Source organism: Mirounga leonina, unplaced genomic scaffold (assembly GCF_011800145.1).
Source record: "Mirounga leonina isolate KUSES-001 unplaced genomic scaffold, KU_Mleo_1.0 Mir_54, whole genome shotgun sequence".
Lineage (NCBI taxonomy): Eukaryota > Metazoa > Chordata > Mammalia > Carnivora > Phocidae > Mirounga > Mirounga leonina.
In genome coordinates this window covers 1934237-1956483 of record NW_023270812.1, presented here as the reverse complement: position 1 = coordinate 1956483, position 22247 = coordinate 1934237, and the positions used below count along the sequence as shown (strand labels likewise).

At 39.6% G+C, this 22247-nt stretch overlaps 1 protein-coding gene across 7 annotated transcripts in view; it reads right to left on the bottom strand.

The window, feature by feature from the left end:
* Window positions 1-22247, bottom strand: part of LOC118001829 (AT-rich interactive domain-containing protein 1B) — a 439380-nt gene that overhangs the window by 87470 nt on the left and 329663 nt on the right. For all 7 annotated transcript variants that reach the window (XM_034991980.1, XM_034991981.1, XM_034991985.1 and 4 more), the window contains one exon: window positions 11238-11327. In XM_034991980.1, coding sequence (XP_034847871.1) covers window positions 11238-11327 — 90 coding nt within the window. The remainder of the gene's footprint in view (window positions 1-11237; window positions 11328-22247) is intronic.

Sequence of the window (22247 nt, the reverse complement as noted above, 5' to 3'; positions counted from 1 at the left end):
TATTTAATTACAATTTGATAATTTTTTGGTTGCTATATTCTATGTAACCAATCAATAGCTAAAGATGGGAATGGAGGGAGGGTTGCCAGAATCTTACCTGGACTCACTCAGTCTGCACGTTAAGGACTGTTTTCTTTAGTGTCATTCTTCTACAGATATTTGTATTAGTATCAGTGGAAAATTCAAGACAAACAATCTATTCTTATTACATGGCGCTGTAAGTAATGTTAAGTTTAGGAAAAATGCTACTGATCTCCATAATAGAGACCCATATTAGAGACTAAGCCAAAGAGACATTTTTTCTTTCTGAATTAAAAAAAAAAAAAAAAATCCCTTGTTGTCAACTTAGAAAATTGGTCTAATTGAGAATTAGCATTTCTAAAATCTTTCTTTTTATTACTATTAGATTAAGTGAGTTTTTAGGACCTTTCGAATATTTTCTTCAGCACTGTAGTATTTGTGGTTTATTAAGTGGATATTTTTCCTGGTTTTAAAAAAAGTTATATAATTCTCTTATCTGGAAAAAATTGTTTTATAGGAAAGATCCAGTGTTACTATCTAAACCTTAACATATTAAAAGAAATTAAACTGATTTGCACAACCATTATAAACGAATCACATTTTCCACATAAGAGATGAACATAGACTATTTTTTATGCTGCAGGAATGAGGAAAAACTCTTCATTGGATAAGACAGAGATACCTTTAGGAGGACTTCAAAAATTCTCAAAAATAGAATGAAATTATATTTAAGATAAAAAGTAAAGTGGCCAGAAGACATATTTGGGGGAGATGAGATAGAAGAAAATACAGTGGAAAGCTTTGCGAATCCAAATAGGCAATGGCAGGCTGTCCCAACTCCAGAACAGTCACTGACAGGGGCAAGGGTCATCTAATGGAAGTGCATCCCTAAGTCGAAGGGTGTACAAACCTGATTTAGAAACAAGGTCAAAGACATAGTCAAGCAAAAATGGGAAATTTCAGGTTATTAAATTGGAAGGCATCTTAACGTGGATCTAAGCCTCCAAACATACATCCTCTTCCTCTTCAGGCAGCCCAACAAATTCTACAACTGTAAGGGACTTTTAAATCCTGTTGGAAAACACTGAGGCAAACACAAAGCCCAAACCACAGTTCATCCTGTGCATCAAAGAGAAAACAGCAAAGGAAGAGCAAGAGTGCCCAGGCTAATGCAGGGGAGCAAGAGAGCATAGGACCAATTACACAAAAATGTCATTTCTTCATCAGAGGTGCCTCTGGAAAGCTCTAGCACCGTCAGGACACCAGTAAAGCACCAAGGTTCTATGAGCCACTGGAAAGCAAAGCACGTTTTTCCTTTGGCACATGGACAATTTGTTTTCACGTTGGCATCTGTTAAAAATTCACAGAACTGCCTTGTTTCTTCAAGCCAGTTCAGTAAAAGATGTTTCCCCACATGTGTGAAATAATGGTCACACGCTGTACCACCTAAGCAGAGAGTCTCCTGACTATAAAGACAGACAGAGCGATTTCTCATCCCAAATAGGTGTCAGATTCCCATTTGGGGAGAAAAATAGATTTTAAAGAATATTCTTGTTACATTTTAATATCTCCAGTGTTTATTTGCCTGCCTGCTTCTCTTCACAACATGAACTGCTTAGAGGAAGACAAAAACTAATGACCCGTTCAAGGCTGTAACCCAGGCCCCCCAGCGCTCTCCCAGCTGTGCTATCAGGTTAACTGGCAGAATCGCTCCCTCTTCCTTTCCTGCCACTGCAGCGCCCTATAATGCAGGGGCACAGACGTGAGCATCTAAGCTCTCCCCATCCACACCCACAGAACCCTCTCGGCTACTGACATCATCTATCACTGGGCAAATGAGAGTCCTGGGAAGGATCAGACTGATTACCCAGATGGTAGATGGGGGCAAAATACCCAGCCTTTCCTTACACAAATCTTTCGAGTATTAGTTGCAAAAGTCCGCTTCGGTGCAGAGAGCAAAGACAATTTTATGTGTGTTACTATGTGCTGGAAGCAGCAAAGAAACTGCTCTTCAAGGCTTTCACAACCCAGGTCTCCCCTGAATCTTTTGTGCCTGATGCTTATGTTTATTATTAGTATTTGCATAGGGCTTCACAATTTATTTTACTTTTTATTTTTTTTTGGAGAGGGAGAGAGAGGATCTTAAGCAGGTTCCATGCCCAGCATGGAGCCCAACCTCATGACCCTGAAATTATGATCTGAGCCGAAATCAAGAGTCGGGACACTCAACCGACTGAGCCATCCAGGCGCCCAGGGCTTCCCAATTTATAACCTTTGTATACAAGGTTGCATTTGATCCATGCAATAAATCCAAAGGACACTGATCCTCACTTTATATATGAGGAAGCAGAGATTTAATTGTCCAAGGTCACAAAACTAGTTAAGTGGTAAAGCTTGCACCTAAAGCCAGGTTTTTTGCTTTCAAACTCCCTGAAGATTAAAATGAGAAAAAGCATGTACTACACAAGCATGCAGGTAGGAGACTGAACAGGGCCAGTGGTCCTTACCATCGGTCCCAGAGCTCTGGTCACGGAGAATTCCACTGATAATCCCGACAATGGGTCCTGAGCACAGCCAGGCTCACTGGGACGGTGCCTGGCTGTTGGGAGCACCACTGCGACAGGTAATGCTTCCTTCATTTGTTTGTGTAGCAAATATGGACTCAAAGACCTACCAGGTGTCAGGCTATGGAGGGCCCGAAGGATCAGTAAAGATGGGCAAGGGAGGGGCATGCCAGGGTGGGGTTGGGGTCAAGGTGTGGGTGGCAAAAATGACGGAGAGAAGAGTTTATATAAAGATCTTAAAAGAGGTTCGGTTGGCTGGAGATGAGAGGCAGCGGGGTGATGAGAGGTAAGGCCAGAAAGGAAGGCTGGCATGGGGTAAGAAACAGCCTCATAAACAAGCACCTCAGTGCAGCCTTCCTCCAAGGCAAAGGGGGGCTCCTGGGCTGCAGGGAATCACATAATCCAACCAGCCGCCTGGAGAAGACCATTCCAGACTCAGCATGGAAAAGTGACTGAAAGGGAACACAGCTGAGACAGGAAGAAGAGCTGGGAGGTTGCTGAAGGTACCCAGGGAGCGGGGGTGCCTGGGGCAGGGCAGTGACAGCGGACACCAAGAAGAGGGGATGCATGGAATACACTGCAGGGGTAGAGTTCACGGAACATGATGACTAGTGGGGGGCAGATGGGAGAAAAAAAGGCGTCCAGGATGCCTTCTAGCCTTCTGGCTTGGCAAACTGGGCAGACAATGGTCCTTCCCTGAGGTACAGACCCATAAGGCACAGGAGAAAACACGTTATTACAAATAAGTGCATGTAATACACAATGTGGAATTTACCTAAGATCCAGATGTTCTCAAATACTTCCAGTGAAGAATAATGAGCCAATTACAAATGAGGTTAACTATTAAAAGCAAGCTTTAATTGGCAATTCGAAAAAATTATTGCATATAGCAAGAGTGACAAAACCATGCACCTTTGAAAATATTCTAAAGTTTCGACTGACGATTCCTCAGTGAATATAATGGACTTTTATTGTATGTGATATTTGTTTTCCCAGCTTTTTGGTGAGCAGATCTCTGGATAGCGGACTTAAGAGGAATGGAAGGATAACCCTGATACAAGCCCTATGCTGTTATTTCCTTCACTAGGCTAGCATTGGCTGGGTCTACAATCCAGCCCAGAGGCAGAGCTCTGGGGCTGAGGAAATTACAAACAGCTTCCTAGATACTCTCTCTTGTATATGACCTCCCATTTGACTTTATTTTCGTCTGTCACGGATTATAAAAAAAGGAGTCCTCAATTAAGAGCGGAGGCTGAATTAATTGCATCTGGGGGTGGGGGCAGACGATCGCTAATGCTTTAACACGTTGATCTACTAGACTTACACAGCAAGACATTTGGAAAGTGATACATTTTCTCTTTTTGATAATAGCCTTGTGCTGAAAGGCAGCACCATTTTATGTTTGGTGCGCTCACAAATGGTAAGAACACCTTTATATATCAAGGGTAATTAGAAAGGTCAAGTAAGAGAACACTTTCTGATAACCAACATACCCCATGAAAACATTTCAGAATGTGCAGATTTACTGTCATATTAAAACTGAGAATCCAAAAGAAAGAGGAACAAATCGTTTCTGTGGTTTGCAGAAACAGAAAAAAAAAATCTTCAATCCTACTTCCAACTCCTTAACAATCATCTTGGTGGTCTCCATTTTTGAGCTAACTTGTTAATCTGTTCTCGAAAATTAAGAAGTTAGGTCAATTAAGATATTCAAAATCATTAAAAAATTTTCAAAACTAATTGTGATCTAAATATTGCCATGAATCCAGCTAATAGCATTAAAAACTTCTCAAAATTTTTACTTATTTCCATTTAAATATTCCTAAGATATAAAGAGCCTGGTTGGGGTAAGGTGGGGGGGGGGTGCAGTGGCCTCTGGACAACTCATTTAATGCCAGGCTGCAGGTGGGAAGACTCCAGCTCAGCCTGATGTCATGTCTGTACAGTTATAGAAATACGTCCAGGAAGGATGGGTAGCAGAAGTGGTAGCTTTCATTTGGTGCAAGATCAAAATGCCCACCATGTCTTAAGAGAGGGAAACAGCCTACACCACAGCAAATGACCTATCATGGTAAAATTGAGACAATATTCTTAAATTAAAATTTAAGAACACAAGATATTTTGTTCTTTGATTGTTCTGTGCTCTGAAACCATTTGAAACTTCTGAATTGGTGTGAAGGCTGCATTATTTTGTGTTGTCCAGCTCAAACTTGGTTGAACATCTACTATACATGAGGCTCTGTTGTAGACATAGAAATACAGAGTCTAAAAAAAATTCAGTTCTGGCCCTCAAGAGCTCGGTCTAATTTATAGTAAAAGACTCGATTAATTTTAAGAGCTTTCTTTTCTTGCCCTTGGCATTAAAAGTAAGAAAGATTTGCCCTAAGCAAATAGAATGTGCCTAGAAATTTGATGAGGAATTCTGTTTGGACTTCAGAAAGAAGATCAAATATACCACTAAGCAGTGAGAATAAAATTATACCAAGTCAGTTAACATTTGGGATTAATAACAAAAGAAAAAATAGGAGAAAAATGAAGATGTAGTCTATTCAGTCTACACAAAATAGGTACATTCGAAACCTCATACTTGTGACGTATACAAATTCTGATTCACCTTTTCAGGGTGGGCACACAAGAAAAACATCTAAATGTCCCATCCCACCTCTGTGCTACACACCTTTTCTGGATAATGGCACTCTTTATATTCATAAACATGGAGTTACTGATAAATATCATTGTGAAGATCAGATTCCAAAGACTGGAATTTTGGGACTCTTTAGTCAGCACGTTCAAGAACAGAGTTTGGCTGGATTTTGTTATTTTCTCCTTGTCTATTGTCCTTGTGTACTACAGAGTAAACCCACCACTCGTCTAGCTTGTCTAATCTGCTGTCACTGGTAACAGAGAAAGCCAATTCTCCATCAGGTACAGTAAGCCTGTGCGCTTTGACTACAACTCTGTTTAAATAGTAAAAAGAGAAGAAAGGTTGTCATGTAGATGGACAAGAATGAAGGCGGGTGGGGGGGAGGGTGCTATTCAGTAATTCTGGAAGATTTCACCCAGGATACCTTCCGTGCAGATCTGACGGTCACAGAATGGTGCCAAAGAGCCTCCTCCAGCAACAGAATACATTTCCTAGCACATCACAGTCCTGCAGAAGCGTCAACTCTGCTTGCAATCCGTGTCCAAAAGGGAAAGTTCGTAGTGGCTCTGCTTTCAGCATATCTCAAGGACTAATTAAATCCTCATTACTACCTTCTAATTATTCAAATGCTATGGGATTACACTAAGGAAGTCCCTGCTGACCTCCCAGATGAAAAGGGTTAAATCACCTACGTTGATTCTGAGAATCCAGATCTAGTTCAGACCTTCAGAAAACCACCAGCATTACCATGAATATTTAACTAGACACCACTGTGAAAATTAAAAGGGAATTCAATTAAAAGGTTTTCAAAAAATTAATTCTGACCTCTCTACATCTGTCCAAATAAATAAGCCTTCTTGAAACGTTTTCACCTAATTGCTAATCCAATAACTAGAAGGGCATTTGCTAGTTTCATTAAGCTTAACATTTTATGGGGGTTAAAAATGCAATCATTTTAATGTTAATAATAATTATACTTATTTATCTACTCAGATGACTGAGTAGATATTCCCTCCAAGCCCTCTTGGAAAACAGGGCAACACATTAGGAAGCCATTTCCTATTGCTCTCTTCAAATTTTAAGATATACAAGTTGAAGATTATACAAGAAGGATAAAACTAACCTAAACTTGTTAGCTAAGATTTTCTCGTAACATTTATTTTAGTTTTTTTTTAGCATTATCTGGATGCTTTCTCCAATGCCTTGGGTGGCATAATTTATACTGCTTGATTTTTTTGGTGAAGGGCTTTAACAGCAATTCTTCATTTTGTTATGTGAGGACTACAGAGAGAAGATTTAAGATAAAACCCAGTGGCGAATGTGTTACAGAAGACTAAACTGAAGTTTTGACCTTTCTTCTTTTAAACTTACATCAATAATGAAGCAGTTAAGACCAAAGAATTTGAACTCATTTTCTTTATTCAGTTAGTAGGAGGTTCTAGCACCACATGAGGGGCAAAGAGGAGAGCGCTAAGCCAGGTGCTGTATGGGAGAGCAGATCAGAGTGTAGGGACAGCACTATAGGACAGCAAAGAGGCCAATAAATACCTAAAATGTGTCCCTTTCTTTGTACCTGGGGACACTGGCCATATCCATATTTCCTTGCAAACATAGCTTTTGTAGATGGAAAATATAAAACTGCAGAAACTCAGTTATGTTTGCATACATACAATGTGGGGAAATGGATTTGTGACTGATGACCTTAGACAGACTTGGCCCCAGACCCACCAGATCGGAGGGCACTGTAGGGCTGCTGGGAATCTGGGCAGCATACCGACTCTGCACCTGACTCAGCAACCAGCTCTGGGAAGAGGACATGGCCTTGCAGATACAAATGTGGTTCAGATCCCAGGACAGCTTGAGGTTTGCAAAATTCTCAACAGAGTATAGAGTTTATTAAGACATGTTCTTCCTGCACAGGAATCCAAGGACCAAGTAGGAAGGAATGATGGCAGGGCAAGAGTTCAGCTTCCTGAGCCTGGGGGGAGCCAGGCTTCTGAGTAGCGTTAACAGTCCTGCTGTCTTTCATGAGGACTCTGGGGAATAACCAGGAAACCACACCACCAAACAGAAGTAGGCTGCATCTCTTGCTTTGTGCCATTGTCTCCAGGCAAGTATGTTTCTAGATTTTTTCCTATTAGAGAAAATCTATTCTCTGTAGATTTTTATTTTTTTAAAGATTTTATTTATTCACCTGAGACACAGAAATAGAGAGCGAAAGAGAGAGAGCGCATGAGCAGGGGGAGAGGCAGAGGGAGAGGGAGAAGCAGACTCCCCGCTGAGCCAAGAGCCCGACGTGGGCCTCGATCCCAGGACCCTGGGATCATGACCTGAGCTGAAGGCAGATGCTTAACCATCTGAGCCACCCAGGCACTTCCCCCCGTAGATACATTAAAGATGTGTGTAACTGGAATCTTACTCTCTTATCTTAATCTTACTTATTAAAACAAAATAAGTGTAAAAGGAATTGCTCAACTTGGTTATTTTAGTACTCAGCAGCATAGGAGCTATGTTCTTGTCTATCAAGGTCCATGGTTTCTAAGAGAATTTTTTTTTTTTTTTGAAGATGCTAACTCATCAACATACTTTTTTCCTCTCTGTTTCTTTCCTCACTTCCCTCAATAGGGGCAGGTGGATATATCAATTGTAAAGGCATACATGAAGCTAAATTACTTTTCAATACATGGGGAATTTTCAACACCGGGGAATTTTCTAGCAAGTGTTTTCTCAAATCTACTTTGTACTGTATATACTGTTGGTACACACCCAATGATGATAAAACAGACAAGAAAAATGTTATATTCTATCAAAGCATTATAATGACTGTGTCATTTGTCACTAAAATACCTGATCAAATATCATTAAGAATTAACATTTCTTCCTAGATTTTAACAAATAACAAAGCCATCAAAAAAAAAATTTTTTTGCTGTCCAATTTTGGTAGAAATTTAACTCACGCATGGCAAAGTATCATTTTTTTTTTTTAAAGATTTTACTTATTTGAGAGAGAGAGAGAGAAAGAACAAGCAGGGGGAGGGGTAGAAGGAGAGGGAGAAGCAGACTCCCTGCTGAGCAGGGAGCCTGACACGGGGCTCAATCCCAGGACCCCAGGATCATGACCTGGGCCGAAGGCAGATGCTTAACCGACTGAGCCACCCAGGCATCCCATGGCAAAGCATCATTTACGAGCTGTTTGGAAATACAAAGTTTTCCCGTTTAGGGGGCTGTCCATCCAACAAAAGGCACATAAGGGATGCACATAACATCTTTAGCAGCCTTTCAGAGGAAGTTTGGGGAACATATTCATAAAAATCAGTTCAGATTTAGCAAATTATAAAATTTATATTTGCTATTTGAAGGAAATGGACATTATAACCACCCAGATTGTTATGTATCCATTAGCAGTTACCAAAACCACACTATATACAATGAAGATGGAAAAAAAATAACATATCTACACAATGGTTTTTACATAGTGACACCAGAAGAAAACTCTAGATTTTGCTTGCTAATGTATTTGTTTAAGCTAAAAGTTTTTTTTTAAGATTTATTTATTTATTTTCAGGAGGGAGGGGCAAAGGGAGAGTGAAAGAGAGTCCTAAGAAGACTCCATGCTGGGCGCAGAGCCCGACGTGGGGCTTGATCTCAGGACCCTGAGATCACCACCTGAGCCAAAACCAAGAGCTGGATGCTTAACTGACTGCACCACCAGGTGCCTGTTTAAGTTAAAAGTTTAATTTAACTGTGTTTTCTCATTGTGTCAGCATGGGTCACATTTGGCTTTTTACATTTTCAAATTTCTTTTTTTTTTTTTAAAGATTTTATTTATTTATTTGAGAGAGAGAGAATGAGAGAGCACATGGTGGGGGGGGAGGGTCAGAGGGAGAAGCAGGCTCCCTGCCGAGCAGGGAGCCCGATGCGGGACTCGATCCAGGGACTCCAGGATCATGACCTGAGCCAAAGGCAGTCGCTTAACTGACTGAGCCACCCAGGCGCCCTACATTTTCAAATTTCTTAAACACATATTAGCTGCAAGAGGTTGGGGGCCACATTGCTGGACGATCTGGAAGGGGTTTCTCTCTTTTAATTCTTAGCAATAAAGGTGAGAATTGTAGTACTTCCAAATAGGGAACCTCTTACCCTCGGATGCTTGCCGGAGAAGTGGACTCCCCCAGTGGGAATGGCGGTACAGGGTTATGGTGAGCGTTAAAGGAAATGACAAATGTCTTCATCTTAGCTCTGGCTCTGGCCCGAGCAGGTTTCCAGTGCAGGACAGTGTCTCTCATGCTTCATTTTCTCCACCTCCCTGACCTGGCGACACAATGCAGGTGCAACCCAAGGGCAAGTGAAGGAGTTTGGAGAGAACTCCCCCTTGCGTGGTGCCAGGATGCCCTCCATGAACTTCCAGAGGACCAGAGACCCGAAGAGTTAACACAGAAAAAGGATGTGAGGTGCAAGACTGGTTCGCAGGAGGATTCAGTGGGAAGTTTAGAGAAACAAGTGCACATACCACACAATTATCAGAACACATTATAGTATCATTAAGGCAGTGGTTCTCAAAGTATGGTCCTCAGATCAGCAGCATCAGCAATAGCTGGGAACGTGTCCAAAATGCAGATCTTAAGTGGCCCACCACAAGCCTACTGAGTCAGAAATCTGGGGCTGTGTGTGGCCCAGAAGTCTCTTTTAACCAGTTCTCCAGGTAATTCCTATACACCCTGTAGTTTGAAAACCATTAACTATCCCATTAGCAAGACATACTGTAGTATCTCAATAAGGGAATTAATGTGTTAGCTATACATTAAATTATAATTAAAAAGTTAAATATGTAGCGGTATCAGAAAATAAAAATTTCACTTTATTCCTACTAAATATTCATTTTAACACAATTGATACGTAGCTAGGACTAATCCATCTTCTGACTGGCATTACTTTCTAAAAGCATGAGGCGCTGAGTTATTAAACATGTAAAATAACTGAAACCTTTTAATTCCAATTAGAAGCAAATCATCATCTGTACAACTCATACAGGCATAATTATAAGAGTGAGGGGCGGGAGCCTTTAAACAGCAGCTACCAAGCTAGCCACTTCCGTCTTCTGGATGCGCCTGAGGGAGAGCACAAGTGACACGCTTCACGTGCTCCCACTGGCTCACTGGCGGGGGAAGTGCGTTGACACAGCACCATGTGGTGTGGTAGGTGTGGTAGGCGTGTAAACCCTGGTCTGCACTAGTCTGGATGAAAATCAGCACCAACAAAAGCAGCTTTACTACAGAAGGAGAGAAAGTAGACAGACATAAACAAATGAGGGCCAAAGGCCGCAACCAAGGCAATAATATGTGGGGTGAATGTGCACAACTGAGCTAAAGATCAAAGAGTCTGCAGATGTGGGACAACCCACGTGTCCAAGGGCTTCAGGAAAAGCCTGTGTTCTTTTTTCTGGCTCTGGCCCTAACTATCCTCTGACAACGAGGATAGTATGACCAGCTCTCTGGTCCTCAGTTTCTTTAGTTGTTAAGTTGAGGTGATGCGACTCTACAATCTCTCGGGTTGGCTCTAGTTCTAAGATACTACAATTGTATAATACAAGGTCTTACTCTGTGTTTAAATCTTTACTGTTTAAGTATCCTGGGATATATAATTGATCAAAACAGCTGAACATACACACACTCCAACATTTTACTTCATTAGGACTGATACCCAAATCGCATCATTAACAGTCACTTTTACTTGGCTAGATCAACTGTCAGACTATAGTCATGTATAAACTATGCTTCATGGGTGCTATGTGGACCTATATATTCTTTGCGTCTTGAACTGTGCTTGGTCAAACTTCACCTAATCTGCAAGAAAGCATCCTTCTCTTCCATATTTGTTGTACGTATGTTCTTATTTTGTTCATCTGATGAAGAAACATTATCTACAAGGAGATGGAAAGATGACCAAATTCATGTAAGTCTTATATACTCAAAACACAAAGATATATAAGATATGAACTGAAGACTGACCTCTTTCCTGTGGCATTGGTGACTGGCTCAAGGCAGGATGGGAACTGGATTCTGACTGGCTCCCAGGTGGCTGAGGAGGCATCTGACTGCCTGGAAAACACAGGAAGGGAAGCGGGGATGGGGAGCCCTCTACATTAATACTGCAATTGTGCAAAAACCAAGACAAAGTTACATTTATTTAATTTAACGATTACAGAAGGTACGGTCCCATATTGAAAGAGGGCTCAAAAAGTGGGCTACATTGCCCCTTTCTGGTAAAACGAAGAAGAAACATGGATAATCATTATTCAGCAAATGACCTCCTGAGAAGTTTCATTTCTTACTGAAGGAGTTCCCAAACTCACAAATAAATTAGCAGCAGAGATCTGACATATACTTTAACGCACTTAACAAAATCCAAGACTAATGAACTAAACTCCTCCTCCTGAGTTTGAACTAGTTTCCAAGTGGCCAGGCATGCAGAGTGGCCAACAGTTTTTCGTTGGTAAATATTTATTCAATGTAGAAATAGCGACCAATTTCTAAAACAATCTTTATAATTAATCAGAGATTTAACATAAACACAGAAGACCTTTGTGAAAAAACATAAAACATACTACTATAAAATGTAGTATATATTAGCATCAAACAGGGAAGTATTCTGCAACTTTTTTGATCTTTATTGCTAATAAAGCAACAGCACCTATTAACATCTATTTGATTTCCATTTATTTAATGTGTGCTCAGTTTGTCTTCAAACTATAATGTAAGCTCCTTGAGACAGGAATCATGTCTTTTACTCCTTTAATCCCTTCATTAGCATAACAAATATTAATAAAACTTTGTTATTTAATGGCCCTTAATCTGAGCATATGAATTAAAGGAAAAGATACTTATTATTGTTATTAACTAAAGGGAGACAATGAATCATGTGAAGGCAGGAGACAGGATTTTGAAATTTAAGAATCATCAGAGGTACTTGAGATCTCAACTCACTTTCTGGCTCAGAGGTTTAGATACATTTTGACTAAAAATATTATTGAAGAAGGCAACTGAATTTAGCCCAATCCTCAAGGTGCTAGCTCTCAGGGCATGAAGACCTTGCTGCTTTATCTTGTAATCTCCTCCTTTACTAAAATAAACTGAAAGACCGAAATAGACAAATATACATACCTACATGGTACATACATACATACATACATACATACATGCAAGCATATATGGATCTCCCTGCATCACCCTCTGGTACTATGGTCTATGATCATGCTAGGTCAGGCTAACTGCTCTGATATCATAGGACCTACTTTTCTATGGTTTTGTATATTGCTACAAGAATCACAACTGAGTAGAGAAAGAAACTGATGTATTGAACATCACCACCAATTCACCCAGTGAAGGTCACGCTGCAGAGCCTGGCGTTTTATGCTGAACAATCACCCTCTCCTCTTTCTAACCAATGGCATCTCTGTGAGGCCAGGCAGCCTGACTACAGACCAGGAAGAGCACAGTCCCCAGAGTCTCTCAGGACTGTCACTCATTACTAATTCCAATAACAGCTGTAACTGTGGCAGCCAGAGGGGCAGGAAGATGATTTTCCATTTAGATAATACATACACATTGTTGTGAAAGTAGAACTTATTTTAAAAATCCTGAAATTGTTTTTGGGAGTTTAGGCTTCTCACTTTCAGAAGAGAATGCAGGTAAAACCTGTGAATGTATTTCTGAGTGCTCCTGGGTTCAAATGCCCTTCTCATTCTCGAATAAAGTGAAAACCAAGACCTGAATTTATAGACACTGAGAAGTGTGTGTGGAGAGACCACTACGAGTAGCTCGTAAGTTACAGCCACACCTAGTGTATAAAAACCCTGGACAAACAGCCCAGCCTCTATTCAGCCATTCATTCTACTCCTAGACATTTGTAGTAAATTAGTGTGAGCACCAAATAATTAAATGTAAAGTAAAAAAAACAACATTCTGGATGAAAACAATTTCAAGGGTAAACACTGGTCATCAATGTGGCTACAGACACACAAAAGTTGCTGTGTCTACTCAGGGTCATGTGCTTCCTATGAAATGCCCTAAGGCTCCCAAATCTGCAGCCCATTTAGAAATGGAAAGCACTCTGCAGCCAAAGCCTGACTTTTTAAAATGTCACCGGGGAATCAGCTGCATGAAGACAGTAAGTGCTTACATTATAGTGATTGTTTCTGTATGACGGACCGAATTCATAGACCCATGACAGCAAAGCGAACAGTAATTCTGCGTTACTATAGGCACCACTACTTACACGCCCAAGGCACTGCTCTCACGTACAATAGATCAAGTAAGAATAAAAAAAGGATGTAAGAAACCCATCTCATGAATTCATAAAATACTGCCACATCCAAGCAGCACTATGCTTGTCTGGTGCAATTCTAAGACAGATACCTCTTTACAGCAATGAGAACATTTATTATTAAATCCATCCTTTAAAGAAATAAACAAGAGCCTTTTCCTGGTAAAGACAGATTTGAGCAAACCGCTTTAAGTTCCCCATGTGTTTTTACCCCCTATCTTTCCACCAATAGTTTCATAGTTACTAAGAAATAACTTCATCCTCCATATGCATAGGTAGAACGAAGCACAGTCATAGTAGCTGATGAATCAGAATATATGTCTGAGAAATATAATACAGGATTCATTTGTGTCCATGGTCCATATAAAGAAGAAAATTCAGAGCCCTCTGAACCAAATGAATTAAATAAATACCCTCAAAACCATAGATTTTTACAGGACATATGTTTCTCGTAAGTAAAACCTTTTAAACAAAATTTGGTAATTATTTTAAAAGAGAATATTGCCATGCATAGTAAACAAACGAACTTTATGGGAAGGCTTTAACATTAAAACGGAGTTTTTAAAGAAAGCCATTTCCTCCTTGTCTGTGTCTATAATGATGCAAACACAATGGAAAAAACTTTACAACTGGAAAAAACTATGCTGAGTTAGAATAAACCCCACCACTTTACAGCTATGTATTCATTCTCCAATGACCATATATACAATATTGTACAAAATCTTGGTGCGACAAAATAAAAATGAAGCATCAATAAGTCACCTGATTTTCTACTGTTGACAACTTAAAACTCTCAGAAGTCTATACCATGATTTTTTTATTAAAAACTTTTAATTTTACACTTAAAGAAATTACAAAATGAGTACAATGAGTTCCTATAAATCCTTTAGCCCATGTCCCCTGGTGTTCACATCTTATATAACCATAATACAATTATCTAGAAGCACTTAACATGGTACCACACTATTAGCTAAAGATCTTATTTGAATTTCACCATTGTTTTTCTTTCTTCCATTCTAGGATCTCACACTGCATTTAGTTATTTCTCCTTAGTCTCCTCCAGCCTATAAAAGACCCTCAGTCTTTCCTTATGTTTTATGAACTTGATGCTTTTGGCGAGTACTACTCATGACATTGGTATGTTTCATTTCTGGTGCTGTTTACCTTGATAATTTGGTAAAAGTTAGGTGTCAACCAAATCTCTCCAATATAAAATTACTATTTTGTCCTTTGTAGTTGTGAGTATCTTAGGGAAGATATTGGAGACTATGCAAATCCTGTCCCTCTCAAACTTGCACTCACTAACTTTAGCATCCATTACAGAACCCTGTCTGTAATGTTTATTACAATACTGTTTGTAATGATGATCCTTTATTCCCTTCTTTCTTTCTGCATTTATTAATGGAAATCTTTTGTGAGGAAGAACTAGCTCTTCTTCCCCATTTGTGTATGTATTTATAAGACTATTTCTTTCTTTTTTTATTTAAAAAAAATTTTTTTTTTAAGATTTTATTTATTTGCGAGAGAGAGAATGAAAGACAAAGAGCATGAGAGGGAGGAGGGTCAGAGGGAGAAGCAGACTCCCTGCTGAGCAGGGAGGCCGATGTGGGACTTGATCCCGGGACTCCAGGATCATGACCTGAGCCGAAGGCAGTTGCTTAACCAACTGAGCCACCCAGGCGCCTAAGACTATTTATTTTTATCCACAAAAACTCATTGTAGAAGACACGCTACAGGATGACTTCCAGCAAGTCACATCATCGTGTAATCCCCACTTCTTGACGGAGGGCAGAACCCATGACTTGGCTTTAACCTAAGAATGTAACAAAAGTAATGAAATATCACTCCTAAAATTACATTACATGGCAAAATTAAAGGCGTATTACAGATATAATTAAAGTCCCTAATCGGCTGGCTTTGAGATAATCAAAAGGGTGACGATGTTGTGCAGACCCGACTTTCAAAGAGGACCCAGGCTTCTCTGACCAGACCCGTGCTTCCAATGGTCTTAAAGAAGGAAGCTCCCATGATGCGAACTGAGCCACATGGCAAGGACAGGCAGCCTCCAGAACTTGAGGGCCTCACTTCCACAACCGCAGGCAATTTTTCCAATAATCTGAATGAGATTGGAAGCAGATTCTTCCTCGTTGAGCCTCCAGATGAGAAGACAGACTATCTGACACTCCGCAGCCTTATGAGGCCCTAAACAGAGGACCGAACGAGGCTGTGCCTGGATGCCTGGCCATGGAAACTGTGAGACAGGGTATGTGTGTTGTTTTCAACTGCTAAGTGTGTAGTACTTTGTTAAAAGAACAAAAAACAAATACACTCATTGATATTTATTTTATTCCGTTGGCTAAAATCCAACATTGACATTATTTTGTTGCTCAAATTGTTCCAGCTTTGGCCATCAGAAGCTCCTTCAAATCCTTAGTTTTTGGAATCATAAGATACTGCAGGCTCATTCTGCAGTTTTCCTGACCTAGCCCTGTAATCAACCACTTCTCCTAGGAGTGCTGGTTCTTTATACTGGAAGACAATGTTCGCAGACTGAGGTCTGGGCAGTAGGTCTGCTCATTATTTCTGGGGTGTTACTGCTTCTAGGCCCTCTCAGTGAACAGAAGTAGGAAATATGCCGATGTACACTAACCCATACATATATGCCCATCTACACTTCGGTATTTGGGTGTATTAACGGTGAGCTTATGCAAATACCTCTGATTCCAATCCAGAATTGGAGGGTATATTTTAGCCTTCCTTCTTTCCTTATTATGACTTCTTTTTACAAGAGTAAGAAACTCTATTCTCATTATCTAAATCAATTTACTAATCTGTTCAATTCTATTATACACACAAGGTAATTTCAGAATTACTAATCTACATCACTGTGAAGAACACAGAGCTATTTGTTAGGACTTCTTGCCATTCTGCATTCCCTTCACACCTTGATTGGCTTTAACTGTTTCGATATTCAGGGGGTATGTGAAATACTTCCATAGTTCCCTAAGTCACAGTGATACAAAAAGATACATGCCAAAGAGTCAGTCTCTCCTCAACCCTGCTGCCCTATTTCCATTTCTCCTTCTTTCCACTTCTTTCCCAGTTGCCCTTTACAAAAAACAATCTTTTTAGGTTTCGGTTTGTCTTTGCTACATACTTTTTTCATAAATGAAAGCATACCTGTGTATCCTCTTATATTATTTTTTTGAGAATTATTTTTTATTATGTTAATCACCATACATTACATCATTAGTTTTTGATGTAGTGTTCCATGATTCATTGTTTATGCATTAACACCCAGTGCTCCATGCAGAACCTGCCCTCTTTAATACCCATCACCAGGCTAACCCATCCTCCCATCCCCCTCCCCTCTAGAACCCTCAGTTTGTTTTTCAGAGTACATAGTCTCTCTCATGGTTCATCTCCCCCTCCAATTGCCCCACCTTCATTCTTCCCCTCCTGCTATCTTCTTTTTTTCTTAACATATATTGCATTATTTGTTTCAGAGGTACAGATCTGAGATTCAACAGTCTTGCACAATTCACAGCGCTTACCAGAGCACATACCCTCCCCAGTGTCTATCACCCAGTCACCCCATCCCTCCCACCCCACCCCCCACTCCAGCAACCCTCAGTTTGTTTCCTGAGATTAAGAATTCCTCATATCAGTGAGGTCATATGATACATGTCTTTCTCTGATGGACTTATTTCGCTCAGCATAACACCCTCCAGTTCCATCCACGTCGTTGCAAATGGCAAGAGTTCATTCCTTTTGATGGCTGCATAATATTCCATTGTATATATATACCACATCTTCTTTAACCATTCATCTGTTGTTGGACATCTTGGCTCTTTCCACAGTTTGGCTATTGTGGACATTGCTGCTATAAACATCGGGGTGCATGTACCCCTTCGGATCCCTACATTTGTAATACCCAGTAGTGCAATTGCTGGATTGTAGGGTAGCTCTATTTTCAACTTTTTGAGGAACCTCCATACTGTTTTCCAGAGTGGTTGCACCAGCTTGCATTCCCACCAACAGTGTAGGAGGGTTCCCCTTTCTCGGCATCCCCTCCAACATCTATCATTTCCTGACTTGTTAATTTTAGCCATTCTGACTGGTGTGAGGTGGTATCTCATTGAGGTTTTGATTTGGATTTCCCTGATGCCGAGCGATGTTGAGCACTTTTTCATGTGTCTGTTGGCCATTTGGATGTCTTCTTTGGAAAAATGTCTGTTCGTGTCTTCTGCCCATTTCTTGATTGGATCATTTGTTCTTTGGGTGTTGGGTTTGGTAAGATCTTTACAGATTTTGGATACTAGCCCTTTATCTGATATGTCATTTGCAAATATCTTCTCCCATTCTGTCGGTTGTCTTTTGGTTTTGTTGACTGTTTCCTTTGCTGTGCAAAAGCTTTTTATCTTGATGAAGTCCCAATAGTTCATTTTTGCCCTTGCTTCCCTTGCCTTTGGTGATGTATCTAGGAAGAAGTTGCTGCGGCTGAGGTCGAAGAGGTTGTTGCCTGTGTTCTCCTTTAGGATTCTGATGGACTCCTGTCCACATTGAGGTCTTTCAACCATTTGGAGTCTATTTTTGTGTGTGGTGTAAGGAAATGGTCCAGTTTCATTCTTCTGCATGTGGCTGTCCAATTTTCCCAACACCCTTTGTTGAAGAGACTGTCTTTTTTCCATTGGATATTCCTTCCTGCTTTGTTGAAGATTAGTTGACCATAGAGTTGAGGGTCCATTTCTGGGCTCCCTGTTCTGTTCCATTGATCTATGTGTCTGTGTTGTGCCAGTACCATACTAACTTGATGATGACAAATGTGTAATAGAGCTTGAAGTCCAGAATTGTGATGCTGCCAGCTTTACTTTTCTTTTTCAACATTTCTCTGGCTATTCGGGGTCTTTTCTGGTTCCATACAAATTTTAGGATTATTTGTTCCATTTCTTTGAAAAAAGTGGATGGTATTTTGATGGGGATTGCACTGAATGTGTAGATTGCTCTAGGTAGCATTGACATCTTCACAATATTTGTTCTTCCAATCCATGAGCATGGAACGTTTTTCCATTCCTTTGTGTCTTCCTCCATTTCTTTCATGAGTATTTTATAGTTTTCTGAGTACAGATTCTTTGCCTCTTTGGTTAGATTTATTCCTAGGTATCTTATGGTTTTGGGTGCAATTGTAAATGGGATTGACTCCTTAATTTCTCTTTCTTCTGTCTTGTTGTTGGTGTATAGGAATGCCACTGATTTCTGTGCATTGATTTATATCCTGCCACTTTACTGAATTCCTGTATGAGTTCTAGCAGTTTTGGGGTGGAGTCTTTTGGGTTTTCCACATAAAGTATCATATCATCTGCAAACAGTGGAAGTTTAACTTCTTCTTTGCCGATTTGGATGCCTTTTATTTTTTTTGGTTGTCTGATTGCTGTGGCTAGGACTTCTAATACTATGTTGAATAGCAGTGGTGATAGTGGACATTCCTGCCACGTTCCTGACCTTAGGGGGCAAGCTCTCAGTTTTTCCCCATTGAGAATGATATTCGCTGTGGGTTTTTCATAGACGGCTTTTATGATATTGAGGTATGTACCCTCTATGCCTATACTCTGAAGAGTTTTGATCAAGAAAGGATGCTGTACTTTGTCAAATGCTTTTTCTGCATCTATTGAGAGGATCATATGATTCTTGTTCTTTCTTTTGTTAATGTATTGTATCACTTTGATTGATTTGCGGATGTTGAACCAACCTTGCAGCCCAGGGATAAATCCCACGTGGTTGTGGTGAATAATCCTTTTAATGTACTGTTGGATCCTATTGGCTAGTATTTTGGTGAGAATTTTTGCATCCATGTTCATCAAGGATATTGGTCTGTAATTCTCCTTTTTGATGGGGTCTTTGTCTGGTTTGGGGATCAAGGTAATGGTGGCCTCATAAAATGAGTTTGGAAGTTTTCCTTCCATTTCTATTTTTTGGAACAGTTTCAGAAGAACAGGCATTAATTCTTCTTGAAATGTTTGGTAGAATTCCCCTGGGAAACCATCTGGCCCTGGGCTTTTGTTTTTTGGGAGATTTTTGATGACTGCTTCAATTTCCTTAGTGGTTATAGGTCTGTTCAGGTTTTCTATTTCTTCCTGGTTCAGTTTTGGTAGTTGATACATCTGTAGGAATGCATCCATTTCTTCCAGGTTATCTAATTTGCTGGCATAGACAGTAGAACAGATCAACGAAACTAGGAGCTGGTTCTTTGAAAGAATTAACAAGATTGATAAACCCCTGGCCAGACTTATCAAAAAGAAAAGAGGAATGACCCAAATCAACAAAATCATGAATGAAAGAGGAGAGATCACAACCAACACCAAAGAAATACAAACAATTATAAGAACATATTATGAGCAACTCTACCAAAACTGAACATCTTTCATTGTTCATGTATTCTTTAGTTTCTTCCAAGTACATAAAAGTTTTGTGTTAAATTTATTCCTGAGCATTTAATCTTCTTTGTTGCTATTACAAATGGGATTTTTCTCTAATAGTATGTCTTTTAACTGTTTATTGCTTGTGTAGAGGAAGGCTATTGCTTTTTTCATTTTATTTTTTCATCATGATAAGGGTACTCTTTAATCCCCATTTCCAATTTCCTCCATAACCCTACCAACCCACCCTGTGGTATCTATCAGTTTATCCTCTGTAGTTAAGAATTCTTGAGGGCGCCTGGGTGGCTCAGTCGGTTAAGCAGCTGCCTTCGGCGCGGGTCATGATCCCATGGTCCTAGGATCGAGCCCCACATCGGGCTCCTTGCTCGGCGGGGAACCTGCTTCTCCCTCTACCTCTGCTGCTCCCCCTGCTTGTGCTCTCTCTCTCTCTCTCTGTGTCAAATAAATAAATGACTCTTAGTTCTCTCTTTGGAATCTGTTTCTTAGTTCTCTCTTAGAAAAAAAGAGAGAACTTTTTTTCCCTTTGCTCATTTGTATCTTAAAGTCCACATATGAGTAAGATCATATGGTTTTGTCTTTCTCTGACTTATTTCACTTAGCATTATACTCTCTAGCTCTATCCATGTTGTGCTAAATGGCAAGATTTCATTTTTTTTTTTAATGGCTGAATACTATCCCATTGTATATCTGTACCACATCTTCTTTATCCATTCATCTATCGATGGCCACTTGGGTTGCTTCCATATCTTGGCTATTGTAAATAATACTGCTATAATCATAGGTGTGCATGTATCCCTTTGAATTAGTGTTTTTGTATTTTGGGAGTAAATACCCAATAGTGTGATTCTTTGATTGTAGGACAGCTCTATTTTTACTTTTTTGAGGAAGCTCCATACTGTTTTAGAGTGACTGCACCAGTTTGCATTCCCACTAACAGTGCATGAGGGTTCCTGTTTTTCCACATCCTCACCAATACCTGTTATTTCTTGTGTTGTTGATTTGATAATATCTCCTGGTAGTTTTGATGTGCATTTCCCTGATGATGAGTGATGTTGATGTGTCTGTTGGCCATCTGGGTGTCTTCTTTGGAGAAATGTCTGTTCATGTATCTGCCCATTTTGGGTACTGAGTTGTATCAACGCCTTGTATACTTCGGATACTAACCCTTTATCAGATATGTCATTTGCAAATATCTTCTCCCATTCAGTAAATTGCCTTTCAGTTTTGTTGATTGTTTCCTTTGCTGCACAGAAAGTTTTTATTTTGATGTAGTCCCAGTAGTTTATTTTTGCTTTTATGTCCTTTGCCTGAGGAGATGTATCTAGAAAAATGTTGCTAACGGCCGATAGAGAGATTACAGCCTGTGTTCTCTTCAAGGACTTTTATGGTTTTGGGTCTCACATTTAAGTCTTTAATCCATTTCGAGTTTATTTTTGTGGATGGTGTAAGAAAGTAGTCCAGTTTCATTCTTTCACATGTAGCTGTCAAGTTTTCCCAACACCATTTGTTGAAAATGTTTTTTCCCATTGTATATTCATTCCTCCTTTGTCAAAGATTAATTGACCATATAATTGTGGGCTTATTTCTGGGTTTTCTATTCTGTTTCATTGATCTATATATCTGTTTTTATGCCAATACCATACTGTCTTAATTACTACTGCTTTGTAATAGAACTTGAAATTTAGAATTGTGATACCTCCAGTTTTGTTTTTCTTTTTCAAGATTGCTTTGGCTATTCAAGGTCTTTTGTGGTTCCATACAAATTTTAGGTTTGTTCTAGTTTTGTGAAAACTTTTGTTGGTATTTTGATAGGGATTGCATTAAATCTGTAGATTACTTTGGATAGTATAGATATTTTAACAATATTTGTTCTTCCAACCCATGAGCATGGAATGTCTTTCCATTTCTTTGTGTTGTCTTGAATTTCCTTCATCAGTGTTTTATAGTTTTTGGAGTATAGGTCTTTCACCACTTTTGTTAAGTTTATTCCTCGATATTTTATTGCTTTTGGTGCAACTGTAAATGGGATTGTTTTCTTAGTTTCACTTTTTGCTACTTTGTTATTAATGTATAGGAATGTAACAGATTTCTGTACATTGATTTTGTATCCTGTGACTTCACTTAATTCATTTATCAGTTCTAGTAGTTTTTCAGGGAAGCCTTCAGGGTTTTCTACATATAGTTAACATGTCATCTGCAAATAGTGAAATGAAAGTGTTACTTCTTCCTTACCAATTTTGATGCCTTTTATTTCTGTAT